Source organism: Heterocephalus glaber, unplaced genomic scaffold, assembly GCF_053883595.1.
Source record: "Heterocephalus glaber isolate CG9 unplaced genomic scaffold, H.glaber_assembly_v1.0 deba00001444, whole genome shotgun sequence".
Lineage (NCBI taxonomy): Eukaryota > Metazoa > Chordata > Mammalia > Rodentia > Bathyergidae > Heterocephalus > Heterocephalus glaber.
In genome coordinates, this window is record NW_028258297.1 from 16,687,521 (window position 1) to 16,709,572 (window position 22,052).

At 38.1% G+C, this 22,052-nt stretch overlaps 2 protein-coding genes across 11 annotated transcripts in view; both read left to right on the forward strand.

Annotated features, from left to right (window-relative positions):
- Nucleotides 1-261: 261 nt before the first annotated feature.
- The window catches only part of Abcc9 (ATP binding cassette subfamily C member 9), a 132,200-nt gene continuing 110,409 nt past the window's right edge, over nucleotides 262-22,052 (forward strand). For 2 of the 10 annotated variants that reach the window (XM_021259114.2, XM_021259109.2), the window contains exons 1-8: nucleotides 831-1,225; nucleotides 1,556-1,668; nucleotides 5,058-5,219; nucleotides 10,502-10,643; nucleotides 14,024-14,145; nucleotides 15,955-16,121; nucleotides 18,668-18,910; nucleotides 20,798-20,992. In XM_021259114.2, the coding sequence (XP_021114773.1) occupies nucleotides 5,078-5,219; nucleotides 10,502-10,643; nucleotides 14,024-14,145; nucleotides 15,955-16,121; nucleotides 18,668-18,910; nucleotides 20,798-20,992 (1,011 nt within the window). In that variant the 5' untranslated portion in view covers nucleotides 831-1,225; nucleotides 1,556-1,668; nucleotides 5,058-5,077. Of the gene's footprint in view, nucleotides 589-611; nucleotides 798-829; nucleotides 1,230-1,277; nucleotides 1,461-1,555; nucleotides 1,669-3,848; nucleotides 4,078-5,057; nucleotides 5,220-10,501; nucleotides 10,644-14,023; nucleotides 14,146-15,954; nucleotides 16,122-18,667; nucleotides 18,911-20,797; nucleotides 20,993-22,052 lie in introns of those variants that run through there. The other 8 variants (XM_087214026.1, XM_021259112.2, XM_021259113.2 and 5 more) reach the window with 8 other exon arrangements.
- Nucleotides 16,401-18,645, forward strand: LOC147827485 (shugoshin 2-like). Its single transcript, XM_087214208.1, has 4 exons — nucleotides 16,401-16,410; nucleotides 16,512-16,882; nucleotides 16,932-17,181; nucleotides 17,582-18,645. Exons 1-4 carry the CDS (start codon nucleotides 16,401-16,403, stop codon nucleotides 18,091-18,093), a joined length of 1,143 nt encoding a protein of 380 aa, XP_087070334.1. The 3' UTR covers nucleotides 18,094-18,645.

A 22,052-nucleotide genomic window follows, 5' to 3' on the forward strand; every position in this document is an offset into this window, starting at 1 on the left:
CCCTGGATGGACCAGAGGCCTCACACTGAGCTACCTTCCCAGATCTTTTTTGAAATATGGTCTTGCTAAGTGGCTAAATTACCCAGGCTGGCCTGGAACTTGGCAGTCCTCCTGCCTCAGCCTCCCAGAGGGCTGCGATCACAGGCAGAATCCCGGTTCTTGACTCCTGCTCTTCCTGCTGCTGAGTTGCAGCAAACCGCCTGGGGCACAGTTGCTGGGCCTTCCCAGACCCCAGCTCGGCCTTCGGGACGCTCCCAGCGCCTCCGTCCCTTAGCGGCTCAGGCTCTGGTTCCCGACTCTGGCCAAGGCCGGCACTGGCCCGGAACGCGGGGGCTTACAGGGCTGGGGTCGACCTCTGCCCACGAAGTCCGGGTGTCGGGTTCGAGTCCCGGCCAGTGCCCCTTGGGGCTCGCGCGGAGCGTCCGAGGCAGCAGCCCGCCCAGCTGCCCAGCTCGCATCAGACCGCGACAGTAGCTGAAAAGAGCGTTAGTCCGAGCCGACTCAGAAGCAGCGAGCAGGAGTCGGGCTCAAGCGCCCCCGCCCGCGTCCTGGGGGGTTGTGACCGCCTAGTGAGCGTCTCTGGAACAGGTTAGCTCCAGAGCTAATCAGGTTCTGGGGCGGGAGCAGGAGAGAAGGGGAGCAGTCTTTGCAGTCCGGGGACACCAAGCTCATTTTCGGGGAGTTTGAGGCGCCCGGGCTGGAGGAGCAACCTAGTTTTCCAGGTCGCTGGGGGCCACACTCACGCACACAGCCAGGCCGCGGGGTTCCTGCCCCAGAAAGGGCCCTTCTCATCCCAGGTCCGCGGAGGGGGAAAGGGTGGGACCCCCAAATCCGCCTTCTTACGTGGCCAATAAAAGGGTGATTGCAGAGCTGGCGGGGGGGGGCACCTTGCGTGCCTTGACATTTGAAAATCGCAGTCCAGGGAGGCATCGAACGTGTGTTGCATTCTCGCAGCGTCTAACGCACTTGGGGATTTGTACGATCTGGGAGGCCTGCGCCCCAAATTGGGCGCCCCCCCCCCGGGTGGGGAGGGTCTCGGGTCACAGCACGGGGCTTCTGCCCAGTTTCCTGCCTCGGAGTCCGTGTCCGCCCCGGCCCCGAGCAGTTTGTGCAATTTAGAAACTCGATAGGAGGCAGCAGCTGATCTCCTACCAGCCTAAAAATAATTCACTCCGGCGGCGCACACTGCGTGCTTCGACCAGGGGAAGAAAACTCTGTCATCCGAGTGAGTCCTTGACTTTTGCTTAACTATCATTCAAAAAATTTAAGAGTAAGGGCAAACTGTTGTTTTTGATCTAATATTTCGGCAACGTTAGGGCGCCCGCGCGCTCCGGATTCTCTCCTTTTAGGATGAAGCCACGGGGCCCGGCTAGGGCAGAGAGGGGGTTGGGGATCAGGTTTCCAGTTTTGCTTCCAGAACTCTGCCGGCTCTCACTGAAACTAACGGGAAACGGGGAAAGGTGCTAGTAATTTTCTTTTTCCTCTTAGACATTTCCTGTATAATTCACGAAATAGCTTTCCATCCTCTTACTGTTTGTTACTCCTTGCTTTTTAGGAGCTATGTGTCCTGGTTTGAGATTTACATCCTAAGACAGTGTAGAAATTCGTGTTTCGAAGGTAGCACAACTAACTGTACCCGTAGGGGTTTGAAGCATCGTGGAGCCCAAGGTATTTATTTGTTGATGTTTGCTTTATTTGTTCGGTTTTCATTGCAGTGTCTAAGAAATCTTTTCTGCTGAGTAGTTCTAGCATTTCCTTTGATATGCAAGAGAACTGCTCAGCCTTTGGAAGATCAATGGGTAGATCCAGAACAGGCAGTAAATCAAGACAGCCGTCATTTTTGCTAGTAAATTCGATCTTTATTTGTCTACCCAGCTAGCCAGATAGATAGCTAGACAGCTAGAGAGCTAGGTAGATAGACATCTAGTCCTTGTTTTAGGAAACATCCAATGAATAACTTCAAAGAATTTACTGTAGCATTTATTTTTGCAAGTGATCTTCACCTTGAAAATTCTCTACATTGTTTAATGTCATGTTTCTCTAATAATTCAGTTACTCTCCAAGTAACTAGAGAATGAATTGTTTGACATGTGAGAACCCATGCTTTCCTCTGGTGTATAACATGCCTTTTTTCCAGGTGTTTCTAGCATTTGAAGTTGTCTGGAATTGAAACTCTGTCACAACTGACATTTTGTTTTAGGTGGAGAGGAAAGAATGCTAGCTTTTATTTAGAATCTGTTTTCAAAGGATGGATCTGGCAAAAATAAATGGTGTAGTCAATATGGTTTAATGCTTTAACATTTTTTAGAATTAAATCAGACAACGGTTCTCTTAGAACTAAAAGAGCTGATGGGTCAGTTACTATATTCATCAACTAAATGCAAACTTTTCAGTCCTAGGGGCTGTGGAATGTTATATAATTCATTTCAAGGAATAAGAATACCAATGTTACAATTCTTACCTTTGAATCCTAAGTTGATTCATCAAGATATATTTTTATTTTTACATTTTCTGTCCTACAGACCATTCCCATCATCAAAGTTTCACTTTTGATATTTCTCTTTAAAATTTATCCAATTTCTCCAACCCTGTCCACTGTCATACACACTTGATCGCCTTTCAGAGGGTTTGTGCTTATGGGGAAGAAATGCTTTTCTCCATCTGACACCTCTTCCTTCTCCCTCCGTAATGCGTGGGCCTCTGTCCGCCTTAGGCAGTTCCCCAGGGGTCTGTCCTGGAGAATGTCAGCTGACCGAGCTCCTCCCGCTGGAGCAGTGGCTTCTGTCTCCCCTAAGCATCCCTAAGCTTACCTGGGCTCCGAAGGGTAAACCTGGACGCAGCTGGAAATCTAAGAATCAGACAGCTTAATTGAATAAAATGTCTTTGATAAACATGGTAATTATCAATATTATCTGTAATAAGTTTACTCTTTCCTTTTGTCCACATTGGCTCCCTATGTGTGTTGACTGTTAGAATGTGCCACACACACAGGGGGTTGTGGATAAAGGGGTCAAGGGTCAAGGGGAGAGAGGGGGTGGCCAAAAAATGTCAAAAAAAAAAGGCCTGTGGTAAGAGGTAGAGGACAGGCTGGGAGCAGGGTGGGGAGATTGGGAGTTACAGATTATGGCAAAAGGAAGAAACTATTCTAAATCAAGAGTGGACTAAAGTTTCTGTTCATCATTTCTAGTAAATGAACTTGTGTTAAAATTTCGTTACTAGAGGTTACTTTTTAGTTTCTGATTTCTTTCACCTTTACCAGAAAAACCTAGATCTAACATGCACATATGAATCAATAGCTTACATTTTAGTGATACTTAAAAATCTCAAGTGCCTTTAATTTTTTTATCCCACTTACAAGTTAATAACTGGCAATGATTTACCGACTATATAACTGCATCTTGAGTTTTTAAAAAATAGAACTTTTTAAAGATAAGAAAAGGTCTCAACTACCGAGCATATCAATAATGTATCAAAAAGGTTTATCAAAAATATTGTGTGAGTGCGATTACATAGAAGCATTTTGGATTGGAAAAACACTGGCTTTTAGTTGGTGTACTCCTGTGCTGCTTTATAAAACCTTTGATTGTAATTTGATTTCCCCCAAAATGTATCTATTTTTGCCATTGTTTTCTGTGTAATACTCTTTGTTTTTTCCTAAGAAAAATATTGTTCATGCCCATTGCCAAGTCAATTATCAATGAAAAGAGAGAGAGAAAAAGTATTATGGCAGTTAATCGAATTTGGGCTAGCTGTTAAAACTCTAGCTCAGAATCCAGTGTGATATAAATATGGAAAAGAAGCAGAGTCCGGTGCCATTCAAATCTTAAACTGCTGCTTGTTTCAATAAGAACAGAGAAGATCATTTCTTTACAAAAGCAAGCTGGAGCTGCATGATGCAGTGGAAAGAACATAATTTATAAATCAGACCCATGGGTGTGGATCCTGGATTTTCTACTGGTTGGCAAGTTACTGCATCCATCTGAACCTTGGTGTCTTCTGTGTAAACTGCGATAGCCACAGCCCTTACAAGGCTGTTCTGAGGACTTAAGAGATTGGATGCCAAGTGCCCACAATTGAGTAGGTACTGCATGAGTAGGAAGTGCTATGAGAGAGGTTTTTGAAGTGCTGAAATTTGCTGGAATTTCACAGCAGTGCTTTAATAGGATAGACCCTTGCTCTTCTACCATGTGTTTGAGCACAGTAAGGAAAGGGGTCCTTTTAAAGCAGGGGATGTCACGCCTTGGCTCACAAACCCACTCCCACCCCAGTGGCTCCAGTCCATTTTAGAGTAGAAGCCGAGGTCCTGAGAAGGACCTACAACAAACCCTGTGTGATGTTATCCACCTTTGCTCCCTTGACTCCATCTACTTCTACTCTGATGGAATACAGATTTCCAACTTAAAGCTCTCCTTTGTTTCACACTGCACTAGAATGTCTTTCATTGGAAAATATTTCTGATGCTGGGACCTGGGTGGTTTCATTAACGTGTCACTTGAGTTCCACTTAATTTGTTGGAAGCATTTGAGGTTAATATTCTTCAGAGATAGGCTGATTGGCAGCCATGCTGGTCTCTTTGTTTTGCTATTTCTGCCCAGGTGAAATTGTTTAATTGCATTATTTTCAGGGAAAGAACATGAGAAATGATTTTATATTGTACCTTTTTGAATTTTCACTCATTGGTTTTGTTTTTATACTTCCCTTTTCTGGAGTCACCATTTTTGTTCTGATATCTTTTTGACATGTCATCATTTTGATCTTCGACATCATTTTAGTCAGACTGGCACTCTTTTGAGAGGTCATTGTAGGTAAATATTATTATACATCTTTCAAATTAAAATATTTGTTTCTTTAAAAAGGCTATGTAAAAGAAGACATTATAGAAGGTATAAAGTCTTTATAAAAAACCCTCAAGTTACTTTGGCATAGTTTTCTCTTTTCTCAACTGCAAAAAAGTGGGGGATTAATTTTATGACATAATTCCCTATTTAAAGCCATAATTTTATGGAGGAGGGTTTAACAGTAAAAGATTCTTTTATTACTTTTTCTTTCTGTTTTAGAATAAATTATATAAGAAAAAATGAGTCTCTCATTTTGTGGTAACAACATCTCTTCATACAATATCTACGGTGGTGTGTTACAAAATCCTTGCTTTGTGGATGCCCTCAACTTGGTACCTCATGTCTTCCTGTTGTTTATCACTTTTCCCATATTGTTTATTGGTAAGTAATCTAATGTCCTACATTCTTTTACCTACTATTTTATGTCTTGTTAATGGCTAAGATTTAGAGTAATATTGCATTAGTTTCTCCAACATAAAAGCTAATGTGTATGTCTATGAGAAAAGCATAAACACATACTTTGTGAGCACTATTTCAATTATATATTTTTGGCATATGAAATTCCATAGGCTAACTACCAGTCACATTGCCAGCTGAGCAGTAAGCTGGGTTAGAGGGAACCCTTGAAGATATTAGTGTAGGAAAAGACTATGAACAAAACCTTAGTCACACAGAATCTATCACAAAGAATCAACAACTGGAATCTCATCTTATTAAAAAGCTACTGCTGGGTCAAATAGGACCTCTGGCCCTAGTTCTTTGAGGAATCTCTGATTTCCACAGTGGGCGCACCAGTCTACACTTCCACCAACAGTGGAGCAGGGTTCCTTTTTCTCCACAATCCCTCCAGCATTTGTTATTGGTTGATTGCTTGATAGCAGCCATTCTTTCTGGAGTGAGGTGGAATCTCAGCATTGTTTTCATTTGCATCTCTCAAATGACCAGTGATGTTGCGCATTTTTTCATATGTTTATTTGCTGTTTCTACTTCTTTGTCTGAGAAATGTCTGTTCATTTCAGATGCCCATTTTTGGATTGGGTCTTTAAATTTGGGAGGTCTGATTTTTTTAAGTTCTTTATATATTCTAGATAGTAGACCTGTGTCTGAGGAACAGCAGGTGAAGATTTTTTCCCACATTGTGGGCTGTTTCTTCACTCTGTTGATGGTTTCTCTTGCTAAGCAGAAGCTTTTTAATAAGAAGAGATCTCATGTGTTGATTCTTTGTGCTAGTTCATATGCAATTAAGGTTTTGTTCATGAAATCTTTTCCCTCACCAATGTCTTCAAGAGTTATACCTAACCTCTCTTCCAGCCGGTTTAGTGTTTCTGTTTTAATATTTAGATCTTTGATCCATTTCTATTTTAGTTTAGTGCATGGTGAGAGATACAGGTCTAGTTTTAATCTTTGGCAAGGTGAAAAACCCAATTTTTCCAGCACTATTTATTAAAGAGGCTATCTTTCCTCTAGTGAGGGTGGTTGGCTCCTTTGCCAAAGATGAGGTGGCTGAGTGTGTCTGGAGTTGTTTCTGCACCTTCTAACAGGTTCTACTGATCCTGCTGGGTATCTTCCCAAAAGAATTAAAAGAATCATACCACAGCAATATATCTGCACCCATGTTCATAGCAGCACAGTTTGTAATAGGTAAAACTTGGAAACAGCCCAATTGCCCATCAACTGGAGACTGGATAAAAGAAAATGTGGGTTTAAAAAAATAATAAAATGGAGTACTACTCAGCTGTGAAGAATGAAAAACTAGAAACATTTATAGCTAAATGGATGCACATACTTGAGGCCATACTTTTAAGTGAAATAAATAGGACACACATGTAAATATTGAATACTTTCTCTGGTGTGAGAAACTGCAAGTGTAAATAAGGATCAAAATGTATAATAGATAATGTGAAATAGGAATAAAAGGTCCAAAGGGGAAGTGGTAGGGATAGGGGAAAGAAAAGAAGAGAAAGGAATAAATATGAGAAAAGGAACAAATGGAAACAAAGTCTTTGTAAATAGGAATGGGTGGGGGGGTTGAAGGGAGAGCAGGGGAATGGGGGGCGGGGAGAACCAAGATGTATTACGTAAAGGTACAAATTCCCAATAATGAATGTCAGCATATTGTATACCTAAAATGTACCAATAGAAAAAAAAAGGCTTTTGCATAGCAAGAGAAACCACCAACAGAGTGAAAAGACAATGTACAATGTGGAAAAAAATTTTTTACCAGCTGTTCTTCAGACAAAGACTACCGTCTAGAATATATAAAGAACTCAAAAAAAATCAGACCTTCCAAATTTAAAGACCTATTCCAAAAATGAGCATTTGAAATAAATAGACAATTCTCAGACGAAGAAGCAGAAACAGCAAATAAACATATGAAAAAAATGTTCAGCATCACTGGTAGTTTGTGAGAATCAAATGAAAACAACACTGAGATTCTATGTCACCCCAGAAAGAATGGCTGCTATCAAGAAATCAATGCTGGCGGGGCTGTGGGGGAAAAAAACGAACCCTTCTCCATTGTTGGTGGGAGTGTAACCATTGTGGAAATCAGTGTGGGGATTCCTCAAAAACTAAAACTAGAGGTTCCAGTTGACCCAGCTATCCCCCTTCTTGGTATCTTCCCAAAGGAATTAAAAGAATCATACCACAGTGATATATGTACACCCATGTTTTAGCAGCACAGTTTGTAATAGCTAAAGCTTGGAAACAGCCCAAATGCCCATCAACTGGTGATTGGATAAAAAAGATGTGATTATTTTATAAAATGGAATACTACTCAGCCGTAAAGAAAGGTAAACTAGAGTCATTTATAGCTAAATGGATACACCATGAGACCATACTCTTGAGTGAAATAAATAGCACACACATGTGTAAATACTGAATTGTTTCTCTGGTGTGAGAAACAAAGTGTAAATGAGGACTAAAATAGACATTGTGAAATAGGAAGAAAATGTTCAAAGAGGAAGGGGAACTAAGGCGAGAGGCGGGGGAAAGGAAAGGCGGGAAAGAAAAAAGTAAGAAAAGAAGGAAATAATGGAAACAAAGCTTCTGTAAATAGGGAGGGGTGGAGGGGTGGAAGGGGGAAATTATAAGAACCAAGATATATCATATACAGGTACAAATTCCCTAAAATGATTGTGATCATATGTTCACCTAAATTGTACCAGTGAACTCAATGAATTAAAAAGATAGAGGAGACAGTTCTATGAGATAGATCTACAGCATTTATTGAACACTTGCCTTATGCTAGGAGAGGGGAATGGAAACTGGGTAAAACCAAGTACTGTACTTGTCTCTCAGGACTAGTCTAGAGAAGCAGATATGTCAAGAGAAATGAGGATATCCCATGATCAGCCCATTTGGAGATTCAGGAGCAAGTTGCCTTGGGCATTAACCTGAGGAAACAGCTAACTCTCCTTGAGGCTGATGAGAAGCATTGAATAGAGTGACATATTTGGGGATAGAAACAGAGTAGGCAAGTTAAAGCAGGAGTGATGGACCATGGTTTAGGTAGGAAGAATACACGTGAAAACTATTTGGAAAGGAATTAGAAACAGACTCTTCTATTATTTAACCATTTACATATGTACAAAATCCTATTATTTGGGGTCATTATGTATAATTTATGGAATTTCCTCCAAACAACCAAACAGACTCTTTAACTTTTTAAAAATAGTGAAACATTTTTGCTGTAGAAAATGATTCAAATTAGCTGTAGTAAACACCCATTTAACCTACTACCAGCACTCATCTGAAGGAATACAATAGTAAGAATAAAAAAGACTCCTCTGTGTAGTATTTTCTGGTCCTGGTCTTCTCACATCTCTTGTTTTTATGTCTTCGCAAGAGGTAACTACTGTTTTCAATTATTTCATGTTTAATGTTACCGTGAATGATTTTGGTAATGACAAAAAGCAGAAAAGTTACTGGACTGGTTTTCTTAAAAAAGCTAGAATCAGGCCGGGGATTTTGCTCAGTGGTGCCGCTGCTTGCCTTGCAAGCGCCAGGTCCTGAGTTCAAGCCCCAGTACCACAAAAAAAAAAAAAAAAAAAAAAAAAGCTAGCATCATTTTAATAATCATATAACAATCAATTGAGAGGATACCATGTGTTTGATATTCTAACACAGATCAAAGAATTTCGGTCATATGGTACATTCAGAGGCCAACATAACTCTTGGTACATTGTTATTTCTGTTAAACAAATATATAAGCAATAAATGTATGGGGACTTGAGTGCCATATGTAGAAACACTAGTCATTATTTATACAGTAGTATTTGTAAAGTGTTAAGAAATCTTTTTATAAAATCAGAAGTAGAAAATGAGTATTTTATTATTAATTGAAATTCTAAAATTAATAATTCATTTTCATATATTTCATGAACTTCTTGAGAGCCAGGACTATGACATTCCGTTTGTAGTCTAACACAGAGTCTGGCAGTGAGAATATTTGAATAGAGAGGAATTGGAGTGGGCATACAGAAAAAACACAGGCTGTCATTTAAGGCATTGACTTTTGAGTCAGGGAGGGATTATACATAAATCTCAAAGAAGTATGGGGTACTAGGAAAACTACAGTGTTGTAAAACAGACACAGAACTTGCCTGCAAGAGTTTATAGCATAAATTCTAGTAGAATATATTCAATATGACTAACCTTCCAGTGATTAAGTACATTTGGAAACGACTAAGTCAGGAATCACTTTTCTTTACAAAGAATGCTCAGGAGTCCCTTTTGCCTACACGGAAATTCTTTCCTGCAATATTTCAAGTACAACCTCCCATCATTCCTTTTTTTTTTTTGGTACCAGGGATGAAACTCGGGTCCTTGTGCTTGCGAGGCAGGTGGCAGAACCACTGAACTAGATCCCCTGGCCCTTCCATCATTCATTTTTAAAGTATGTAGGGCTTTTCTAGCATCAGAAAATAGGAAAAAAAAAAAAAGATAAGAGCAGGATTCTTTCCTAGTATATTACAGATGAAGAGATGTTATTCTACCTATAGTTTTGGGAATAAACCATCAAACTTTGATTAATGTGTAATCTTAAATTTTTTCTTCTATGAAGAGTTAAGGGCTAAGCTAAAATGTTCTTGGATCTGCTTTGAAGCCCTTTAATAAACAAGATCTTAGCTTTCTTGGAGAAAAGTACCCATATACTTGTCAAATAATGCTGGCCAGTCATCGGCAATCATTTTTCTCGTAAGATAGGTGTATGATTCAGATTGACTCAATTAATGAGGCCTATATTTCATCACCACATACTGTATGTGTTTTTATTAGTCCTCCCACAGATCCCATGTCTTAAAAGATGATACACACCAAGTTTCTTTTGTTATTATAATTATTGGTTTCCTCTTGAATGAATCAGAAAGCTGTCAGTAAGAGCTTCCGATTAGCAGAAGATAGGACCATGCCCCTCAGAGTTGTGTCACTTTTGAGCAGTGCACCAAATGTTAACATATTAGCCTAGCCAGTGCTGTAAAAATTAATTAAAAATGTTATTTTTTAGCAGAATGCAATTAGAAAAGACTTTCCATCACTACCCTGGCAATCACCAAGGTCTCAAGAACCTGCCTTAAATTTACAATAATATAAATTATACCCTTGATTAAATTTGATCCTTTTGTTTAATCTGTTTCTTACTCTTTTTTTTTTTTTCCCAGGGTGGGGGAGCCAAAGCTCAAAAGTGCAAATTCATCACAATACCTGGCTTCATTTTCCTGGACATAACCTGAGATGGATTCTTACCTTTGCTCTCCTGTTTGTGCATGTTTGTGAAATAGCGGAAGGCATTGTCTCAGATTCGTAAGTGACTTGATTTACATAATATTGTTGCCAGTGGGTATATGAAGTGGATAGGAGTGAAGAGCATGCCAATTGAGGCTTAATTGTTGGAGCATAAATAATTAGGAACAATGAGATCACTCGTTTTATATGATAATTATCTTTTTTTTGTATTTTTTGTTCCCGTATAATTTCTCTGATAAAACAAGTTCATATCTCTATGACGTCTGTCCACTCAGGTACTTTATATTTCTCTGTTCCCTGCTCCAGTTAGCCCTTGCAGAGTCTGTCTTTTTCAACATTTTGATTTTATTTTATCTTTTAAAATTGGTATAAATGGAAAATGTGTCTATATTGATATATAGTTCTAGTGGCTGTATATTTATTTATATATAAATCAGGTGTTTCGGTTTATTTTGTGAAGAAGCAAAGGTAGAAGTGGCAGACACTAAAGAAGTCTGAAAATTAGCAAAGCATCAAATTACTTTAAAATCAGAATTTGTCACATAAAAAAACATGGTCTCAAAAGAATTTTGTACTGCTTATAAAAGAAGTTTGTATTAGGTAGTTAGAATATAATAACTTGTACTAATAAACTTGAGTATAAGGTAAGGAAAGTATTTTTCTCACAGAGTAAAAGAAAATACATTCGAGTAATAGGAAAAATTTGATTTTAAAATTGTGCTAAATAATTGATATGAGAAGGCCTTTAACGTTTTTAGAAAGAAAGCTCCAAAAATCATTTTTTTCTCTTATCTAATATAACCTCCCCTGACATCTGTTTATGTTTTTCTGTTGCAATTAGCAAGGAATGAAACTTCTAAGCTTTGTCATGGAGCCAACTATTTTGTAATGTATTATGATGGTTCTTTGCAGATATAAAAAGACAAACCAGAGATTCTAGTACATGCCACCACTTCAAGCATTTAGATGCTTAATGGGCTTCTAATTGATAGCTGTTTAAAACACTTTGGTTTGTTTGTATTAACAGAGCCACGTCTAGTCTTGATTTCTTTAACTTCCTTAACAAGCTTTCCATGTGTTTCTAAGAGTATGTATAAAGATCAGTGTAATATTCCTTAAAACCTTGGCATTATGTAGATTCAGGGACAGAAAATACAAGCTGAACTAATAATGGTCATGACATATGCTAAGAGCAGAAACTTGTTTTGTAGTGGTTGTGATACAAGAGGCCCATCCAAAAAACAAATAGGCAAAAATACCACCTTGATCTTGTGCTGCCCCCTTCTACTCTTTAGTTACAGGGTTCTTCTTGCTCTTTTCATGCAGGGTTCTCAAAAAGTCATCTGTCAGTGATTTCTAAACTCAAACATTTGGTTTGTTCTTTTGTTCTCTGTCCTACCTTGGATATTACTTCTATGAGAAAGCCAGAGAGCATGAGTATAATACCCTAAGGATACCTTTTGTCCTCCTCATAATTGTTGTCTTTGGCACTGCTGTTCATGGCTCCTTTCTGTCTTTTTTAAACAAAGTGTCTCTGAACTATTCTTTACTTAAAATACTTGTCTGACAAAGCTCCCTATAATTACTGAAGCAATGCAAAGGCTTTTCTCATTGAATATTTGATTTTTTTAACTAACATAACCTGTATATCCATTTACCTGTTAGATTATTTTCTTTGTGTTTAGTAGACATTTTCACAATGTACACATCCTGGCTGAAAGTAGCTTCTTTCTCCATCCCATTTGTCCTCTTACAAACTTACTTGGTTACAGGATCATCCACTCAAACACCTTAGTTTTATTTTCAAACTTTCCATAGCCATCGCCCTAATACACTAACACTATTAAAATCCTGTCCACTTCAACAATTAACCTTTGCCATATATATTATTTCCTCCATGTTACTGCTGTCATAGCATGAATTAGGCTTGTCTAGTGTGTTGCCTGACCTATATCCATGCTATCTTAAGTTCTCTTCCTTTGTCCACTTCTTTTTTCCTGCCACCACCCACGTATGACCTGTCAACTCCATCGTGTGCATTAGTTCAGAGTGAGCTGTTTAAAACACAAATCTGGTCATATCACTCATCTATTAACATATTACAGTTCTCTGCACTGTTTCCAGCCCTTTGCCATAGATCCAAAGCCTCTCATGATACATTCTATCTTAGACTTTCTATTCCAAGAATATTAAGTCACTTAGGATTTTGAACACTACTTCATGGTTCTACGTATTTGCACATTGTTTTAAAAATGCCTTTCCACTAATTTCCTGATTAGGGCATTTCATTTTATGTTTCATACCTCTTTCAAATGATTTCCTCAGATGTTTCCTTGCCCCTCACTCTTGCACTAGCTGCTCTGTTCTTTGTACCATTTAGTTACTAACGTATTTAAGTAATTTGAGAAGTTAAGTGTTCTGCTCTGTGGCATTCTTAATGCAGGTGGAGTGCAGGTAAGAGCTGTCTACCAGGCACATCCACCTAGGGCTCTGTAGCACCCTCAGAATGAAGCGCCCATGTCTTGCAGTTACTGTATCCTGAATTGCTTGCATTACCGTTAGATCACATCTGGATCCTCTGCCTGAAGTAGTCTTTCTCCTTTCTGCCATTGGATAATCCTCATTCTTAGTGTTTTAGTTCACAAGTCATTTCCTCCACTAATTTTTCTCTGTCCCTGGCTCCAGCCTTGTGTGCTCATTGTCTCTTCACCTGTATTATAATTTCCTGTTTGTTGTTTATTTTTTCAGTGCTGGGAATAGAGCCCAAGGGTACTGTGCCACTGAGCCCTTTTTATTTTTTGAGACAGGCTCTTGCTAAGTTACCCAGGCTGGTCAAACTTGAGATCCTCCTTCCTGAGCCTCCTGAGTAGCTGAGATGACAGGTCTGCGCCACCACACCTGGCTCCTTTGGTACCAATACTTTCAAAAGATTCATGACTTTGTGACCACAGATGTGATATCTTATCTTGTTTATTGTTGCTTCCCAGAACCTAATAGTGTCAAGACTAGCAAACATGCATGTGTGGAATGAACTAATACGAATGGAAAAATCTCTGAAGATCACAACAATTAGGAAGGAATAAACATAATATTCACGTTCTTCAGAGTTTAGATTAATTTGGTTATTTTTACTTGGTTTAATCATTAAATTATTTAACCATCTGTTTCTCTAAATAACAGGGCTCACATATTTATTTTGGTTGCAAGCATTTTAAAACAGTACTTGGTGTGCTTTTCTACACCTCTTGTGAAGAAAAATTCTTTCAGCAGAGTTATGTCACATAAAATAGTCTTCTCTTACGTGTTCACTTACCAACTACAACTCATTCTTGGTTTTAAACATAGTTCAAAGTGAGTTTTAATGAAAAAAAGATTGGGAACAAATAGTTGGGAAATTTCTGGAACCACAGCTAAGACCTTGACCCTGCTCTCCACAGACGGCGGGAATCCAGGCATCTACACCTCTTCATGCCGGCTGTCATGGGGTTTGTTGCCACTACTACATCCATAGTATATTATCATAACATTGAAACATCAAATTTCCCTAAATTACTCTTAGGTAAGTATGCTAAAGCTTGTTTTTTACCTTTCCAAAGGAGCTATTTGTTTTTCTTTTTCCGCATAGCAACGTACCATAAAAGTGTGTTGATAGTGGGAGGCATAGGAAAAAATGACAATAATTAATTCTCTAGTCGCCCAATAAATGTGGGGTTGAAGATAAACTGAGATGTCTATAGCAGTACCATATTCACTTTTTGATTGTTGTGTCTTTCTGAAAAACAGATCTTTTTATCATTACTAAAAGCATTTTTTATTTCTGATAATATTACTTGCCATGAAACCGACTTTGATTGATACTAGTGTATCAGGTTTCTTACGCTCCAGGTTTCTTATGCTTATTGTTTTCATTTAAAATCTTTTTTTCATCAGTTACTGTTAATCTACTGTTCCTAATACTTAGTTTGTCTCTTTAGGTAGCATATTATTTGGTGTGTTTTTTCTACATTCATTGTGACCATTCCTACCTTTTAAGCTAAAATGAGATATATATGTAAGTTCATATGCCAGTGTTCAATTATGTTTCACTAAGGAAGTTGTGACTACCCTTAATCTTTCTGGCTTTGATAAGAGTTCCCCAAAATGGATTGTCTTATATGTGTTTTAGAGTTCTTCCTTATCCCATATTCATTTGCGTGGGTTTTTATTTAAAGTTCAAAGTAGACAGAATCCTTGCCAACAAGTTTCTAGGAATATGTCTCCTTCCAACTCATGTTTGTTGTAAGTTGCTGGCAGTGGTTGTGAGACAGTGTAGATTCCTGCCTTTCTGGCTCAACTGTCTGAGGTCTGTGTTTGCTCTATGGGATTATTGTGCTTTTCTGGGCTCTGCAGATGAGTGTGGGGTTTATAACTATTTGGTTGAGAAGAGTCATTTATTATTTGAATGCCTGTGTGTAAAGCAGAAACTCTATTACATAACTACATTAATTCCACCATAATTCCAGGGTTATAGTGTTAGACCCCTGGGAACTACATGTTTATCTTTTGGATAAGTTTCACAGATACCAACTTGTGAATTCTTCATATAATCGAGGGTCTTAAAAAACAAGACCAGAGATAAAAGCACTTTTAAAATCTACAGGATTACACATAAATTCTGAGGAGTGAGGATAATACCTTTTACATGACTCTGTATAGCTTCTCAGATATCACATAGAATCAGAGTAGAGGCATTCCACATTTTTGAGCTATTATCATGCCTTCATGGATTGGAAGAATTAATACCATCAAAATGTAATTTACTGATTCATTGCGATGTTCATCAAAATACCAATGGCCTTCTTCACAGAATTATTTAAAATTCATATGGAAGCACAAAAGATGTGGAAGAAGCAAAGCAATCATGAGCAAAAAGAACAAAGTAGGAAGCATTGCATTACAGACTTACACAAGTACAAAGCTAAAAACTGCATGGTATTAGAATAAAAACTGACACACAGACCAATGCTACTGAATAGTGAGGCCAGAAATAACTCTGTGCACTTAAAGTAACTGACTCATGACAAAGGTATCAAAAGTATCTGTTGGAAAATGAACAGCCTCTTCCATAAATGATGCTGGAAAACTGAAAATCACAGGCAGAAAATTAAAACTTGACCCTTATCTCTTACGCCATATTATAACATTCACTTCAAAACTCCAGAAGCACACTAAAACATATCTTTTGTTTTCTTATCGAATAAATTTATGTACAAAATATTTAAATTGCCTTTGTTATTAAAAAGCATTATATTTATATTGAAATATTAGTGAAGTTTTAAAGAATATCGGGGAAGATTGCATCTTTTTCTCTTTTCTTCTATTTTTACAGCTTTATTCCTATATTGGGTAATGGCCTTTATAACAAAAACAATAAAACTGGTCAAATACTGGCAGTTGGGATTGGACATATCAAACCTGCGTTTCTGCATCACAGGCATGATGGTGATCTTGAACGGGCTCCTGATGGCTGTGGAGATCAATGTCATTCGAGTCAGAGTAAGTGGTAGTAGATATTGCTATCCAGGACCTCAACATTAAAGATTACAATCAGCCAGAAATTATTAATACTTGAGGTGATGAACCAATTGTAATATTCACAAGACTCATGTTTTGTCTATAATTACAAATCTACTATACTTTCTACCATGAAATGCTGCCAGTTATGTTATATGAGATGCTATTCAATATTTTCAGTATTCATTTTCTATCAGAGAACTTTCAGCTTGCTCTAAGACTGGAAAGATAACACACTGCAATGAATGTGGAGAACAGGAAATGAACATCGGTCAAACTACAAATCAACAGTGACTCAACGATAATGTTGATAACACATTTTGAAATCTCAATAATATAAAAATCTTCTTGGTGACCTTACTACATAATGAGAAACATATTCTTTTAAAAGGCTAGTTGACCTTAGGCAGAAAGTAAATCAGAAGACAGAGATAATTTCTGAAGTGAATCATTTTGACAATGACAAAAGTTGGTGTTGCTCAGAAGAGGGTGACTTGCTCTGCCTCCAAAAGGAGAAAGAAATCCTCCCTGGAGACCCGAAAGACTTGAGTGAGTTTCAGACCCCTGCTCTGCCCACCCAGGACAGCGGAAAGCCATGCAATGATGCGACTCAGAATGCCTCAAGGGTGAGGAAGCAGGTCCGTGGTGTGCTGCTTGTAAGAGTGATTCCTAGAGAAAGAGGTTATCAAAATACAGAAATAATTTCAGAGCTCCCCCACCCTTGGGTGAGCAGAGGCAGGCCTGCACACCCTAGAAAAAGATAACTTGTTTCTTTAACCCAGAAGGATGAAGAAACCATTTGTGCAAACCCAGAAGTCTCGTGCAGTTTCAGTTGATCTTCCCACCAAAGATCACAGAAATTTATGTGACTATGAGGCCCAGAAAAGCTGTGTCACCAGTATGCAGTTCCCTCAGCAAAACAAATCAAAACCAAATAAGCTTAAGCAGAAAGTAAATCGGAAGACAGAAATAATTTCTAAAGTGATCCAGATACATGAGGATATTGATAATGATGTACATGGCCGAAAAAGCTACTCAGAAGATCTTGATTTTAAAAATCAATAAATCTAAACCAAGACCCAATCACCAAGGCCTCATCAGGGAATACTATATGGAGAGCAATGGTACTGAGAAGGAAAATTATGACCAAAGTCCAAATTCCTCTAAACTAGTTAAAAAGCGTAGGAAAATATCATCAGGCAAGGCAAGGAGCATTCTGACAAGCGATCAGAGAAAGCTGGCCTGGCCGTCCTGGGCAGATTCTCCTCAGACACCCGCCTCCTCGGAGTCTGGCCTAACGCAAATCGGCAGTGGGCCAGGCCCGGCTGCTAGAAGGCTGTACTCCGCAACTGCAACTCCAGATGCAAAAGGCGATGCTCCCTAAGTGGAAGCGAGAAGGCCTGGCAGTGCCAGGCCACAGAGGTGACCGTGAGGACATCCAGAGCAAGGCTCCCCGGAAGCTGTGGCAGTGCTGCCCCTAGCCTGGCACAGGAGGCCTGCTGGCTCTGAGCACACCGACCAGGAAAACCGCGGGGAGAGCAGGACGACTGACAGCGCTGAGCCAGACTTTCACACGGAGCTGTTTCGGCCTTTTTCTCAGAGGTATCCATCTGATACACGGGGTCCTTCCTCTGATGGTGTCCCTGAGGGTTCGATGCCCAGGAGTGCTTCTTCTGGTAAAATCCTGATCCTCAAAGACCATTCTGCCCCTGAGCGCTCACCCCTCCTTCGAGCCAGTGGCGGTGGCGGGAGAGCACAGAAGCCAGAGACAGGTAACAGAACACTGCAGGAGCTGACAAACACCAGTTTCTTTTCAAGTAAAACTGCGAAGTCTGAGAGTGAGTGGAGTGGAGCCTCTGAGGCACCAAGCAGAAAGCAGAGGTGCACGCCGCTCAGTCTGCAGGAACCCAGCCTCAAAAGAAAGATGAGAAGATTAAGTAAAGATGGGCTCTAGTTTTTCTGAATTCTCAAGGAACCAGAAGTCAGAACAAAAATATACCTAGGATCACAAAGGTAGAACACTTGAGGAAAAGTCTTTTTTCCCCCTTTTTGGGCTTTTTCTTAAGAGTGCCGATTTGTTCATTCTTATATTTAGATGTATGTGCATAAAGTAGCTAGTTTTGTAATATTAAATTTCTAAAATAATTGTCGTCATACAACTTATTTTCCTTGTCATACAAGTTTCTTTCTACCTAACATCCTTTAACCAAACAACAGCTATCAGCCTTTAACTGCACAAATGTATGAATAAATACTTTTGCATTGGTTAAAAAAAAAAAAAAGGCTAGTTGACTTTTTAGAATTGGCCCCAAGCAGTTTCAATAATATAAGTTTGGCATCATTTAATTAATCTAGTGAAAACAAAAGGAAAATATTTCAAAGAATGTTTCAGAAAGGTTTGGAAGGAAGCATTAAAATATAAATTTTGCCCACCTGACATGAAACTATAGAAAAGGTTGGAATTGTCTTTTTAATATGTGGAGAACGAATAGGGCTAGTTGTAACACTGTGGAATTTTTGTGTCACAGAGATATGTATTCTTCATGAATCCTCAAAAAGTAAAGCCTCCTGAAGACCTCCAGGATCTGGGTGTGAGATTCCTTCAACCATTTGTGAATTTACTGTCAAAAGCAACGTACTGGTGGATGAACACACTCATCATTTCCGCTCATAGGAAGCCTATTGATCTGAAGGCAATTGGAAAATTGCCCATAGCAATGAGGGCGGTAACAAATTATGTTTGCCTGAAAGATGCATATGAAGAACAAAAGGTAATTTAGCATCTGTCTTCCATGTCTATATTTGTAGAGAATGAGCTTATTTAAATTTAAAAGTACAAAGTTTAAATAGTATCTATGATCAAAGAAGAAGAGTTTTTCTCTGTTTTTCCTAACTGGTGTTTTAAGTCACTTTGTCTGATCATGGGGAAAAGGCTGGAAGCGACAATGACTATTGTCACATTGCATTAGTTGTCCAGTCACCACATGGCCAGGGGAACCCCCTGTCTTACTTCTGGGACAAATGACCAAATGGAAACTAAAAGCAAAGACCAAGGATCCTATATAATTAACCCATATTACCATCTAATATTAATAATTCAGGGAATTTTTATTGTCTTTTTTTCAAGTAGCTTGTGAATAATTTTTTTACATAGAGGTAAAATAGATCATATTCACCAGTAACCACTTTTACGAAGTTAAAATTCTTAGACTAATTAACCAAAATTGGCACCTGAGTGAGTAAATTAAAAGGGTGCCATCTCCCTACTCCATGCATTATCCTATATGTCTTCTAAAATCAGTTTCTTCTGGTACTTTCCTTGAATATCAATAATTGTTTTAGAAATTTTGAAAGATGAGAGTAGTTGGATGTTTTCAGTTTGTTTTCATTCTGAAGTCATGCATGCTATCCACAATGGTAGATATGTTTTATATTGCAATCATCTACAAATATCAGGGTCACTTAAAATATTGATATTCACAATAATACTGGAAGAGAGTAAGGTATGGTGAATCAGTTAAAGAGATTTTGGCTATTCTAAATCAAGATCAACAAAGCATTGATGGTAAATGATGAAAATGACCTTTTGTTTCAGAAATTTGTGTTATGAAATTACTATTGCAGGAAATGGTTACTACAAATGAACCTGAGTCATTTCTCTGGTTTTACCCCTGGGAAAAGTATTGCATAAAACTTTTAACTTTTCTGCTCAAGTAAAGATTTACAATATAGAGTAAAAATAGCTTAAGTTCTCTGAGTGTTCTTTACAACATAGACTAACTTGAGTTTCATATGTTAATGTCCTATCAATAAACTTTAGAAAAATAATCTGATTGTTCATTCTAATTGGGATTTGAATGTGGAACACAACTGAAGTCCATTCCATTGAGTTGGCTACTTTGCCACAATGAGAAACTTGTATCCACTTTGTGTTCAAGATATATTTATGATGAGTGTTCAGGTTGTAAAATCTTTATTACCAAGAAATGTAAATAGGTAAAGTAATGAACTGATTAATCATGTATTCCATTCTTCATTTTGCATTTCTTCAAGGAATTCTTAGCAAATACAGGCTTACTATAATTTTTTTAAAGTACTGACTACTTTTCACGGAGACAGAGAACTATGGGGGCGATGCAACTAGAAACAATTTGAGATTAAGACAATCTGTTTTAGTGTATAGTAATTGATAGGTAAATGTCTCCTGTCCTGCTAATTCCACATATTTTGAGCAATTTATCAATAATCTCCATCTTTGTACCTTACTGTCTTCTCTTACATAAAATGTTGTTTAGAAATATTCATGATGATATGTATCTTCCAAATCAAAGGTAATTAATTAATTTGGCCTTAAGAATTTCTTATCATCCTTTGACAACTAATAATAAAGCAGTCTAAGAAAATCTGGCCTGTATACTTTTCATTCTATTTTTTAAAAAAATGCATCCAATAGCTACTATTTGCATAAATGCGAGGATACAAAATTACTCATGTTGTATTTTATATATATTCATGCTATATTATTATATGTGGTCTATAAATTTATATATCTACTTTTCAGCCTTTAAAAGTCAGAACAATCAGAAGGAATTCGTGGTTGTATAGATTAATTGCTGTTCTGGCCAGTTTTATTTTGGTGTGTCTGGTTTTTCTTTCAGAAAAAAGCAGCCGATCACCCTAATAGGACTCCATCTATATGGCTTGCGATGTACAGAGCTTTTGGGAGACCTATCTTACTGAGCAGCACATTTCGTTACTTAGCCGACTTGCTGGGTTTTGCTGGACCTCTCTGTATTTCTGGAATAGTTCAACGTGTGAATGAAACGCAGAACGGGGCAAATAAAACAACAGGAGTAAGTTCATGGTGCTTTTGAAAAGAAATACATTATTGGCAGATGTCTTTGTAATCATCACTTTTTAGTAACATAGTTTTATGAGTAATTTGAACAGGCTTATTTACAGAAGATTGAATTTCTTTTTTAAAAAATAAAAGTAACATTTTTTTGTGGAAAAGTTTATGTTTGTATATTCATTGAATTATCTGGCTAACAAAATGATTTCTCAGATTCAGAGCCTATAAATATTTAATAAGCATCTATTTTGTGCCAGAAACTACATGTGTAAATTTCACATGGATTCCTTTGTTTGAACTTTATAGTAATTTCCACGCATGAGTACACCGGGGTGGCTGAGTCACTTTTTTTAAAGGCCTGTGACCAATAATATTAGTAATGTGCTTTGTAGTATTACACATTTTTCCGATGTGATAAGAGCCATCCCTCTGTTTCACAATGCTCGGAGGGAATCTTGGGAAACTTTACTAGATATTATGTTATTATGTGGAGGGATAGGTAATAAAAAATACTATACATTTGCTATTATAAATACAGAATGTTTTCATTTTCTGTTCTTAAGGAAGTCTGCAGTGTGCACTTTCTAGGTTTTCTTTTTCCCTCGGATGACTTGATTTCCCTAGTTTCAGAAATAGAGTCTATCCAGGTGAATCAACTTTCCTTTTCTGTTTTCTCACTCTGATTTCTGGTCCTTTTTTCTGCACCTATTAAAATTTTATACACTATCAAAGCCTACATTAAATGCTGCCTCACCATTGAAGCTTTTTGTGGTCATTCTAGCTGGAGCCTAACTCCTCTGGATATTCTCCTAATGCTTTCTTTACTTCATCTTGGCATTTTCTGTTTCTGGTTTTCACAGTGAAGCATATGAAGTGTGATCGAAAAATATGGTGAATGTTTACATTAAAAAAATTATTACAATAAAAGACACGTTGTCATTAATCTCATTCAAAAAACCTCACCTCCCTTCAAACACACTCATCTCATTGTTCTTGCCACTTTCAGAGCCACTTCTGGAAGTCCTCTTTTGTGAGTGTCATTAGTTGTACTGTCCTGTTGA

Bases quoted from the DNA above. Each gene is read 5' to 3' on its own strand.
- LOC147827485 (XM_087214208.1), top strand. The intron at 16,883-16,931 runs GCACACCCTAGA...AGAAGGATGAAG, and splicing joins GGGTGAGCAGAGGCAGGCCT to AAACCATTTGTGCAAACCCA. The intron at 17,182-17,581 runs ATCTTGATTTTA...GAGGACATCCAG, and splicing joins CCGAAAAAGCTACTCAGAAG to AGCAAGGCTCCCCGGAAGCT.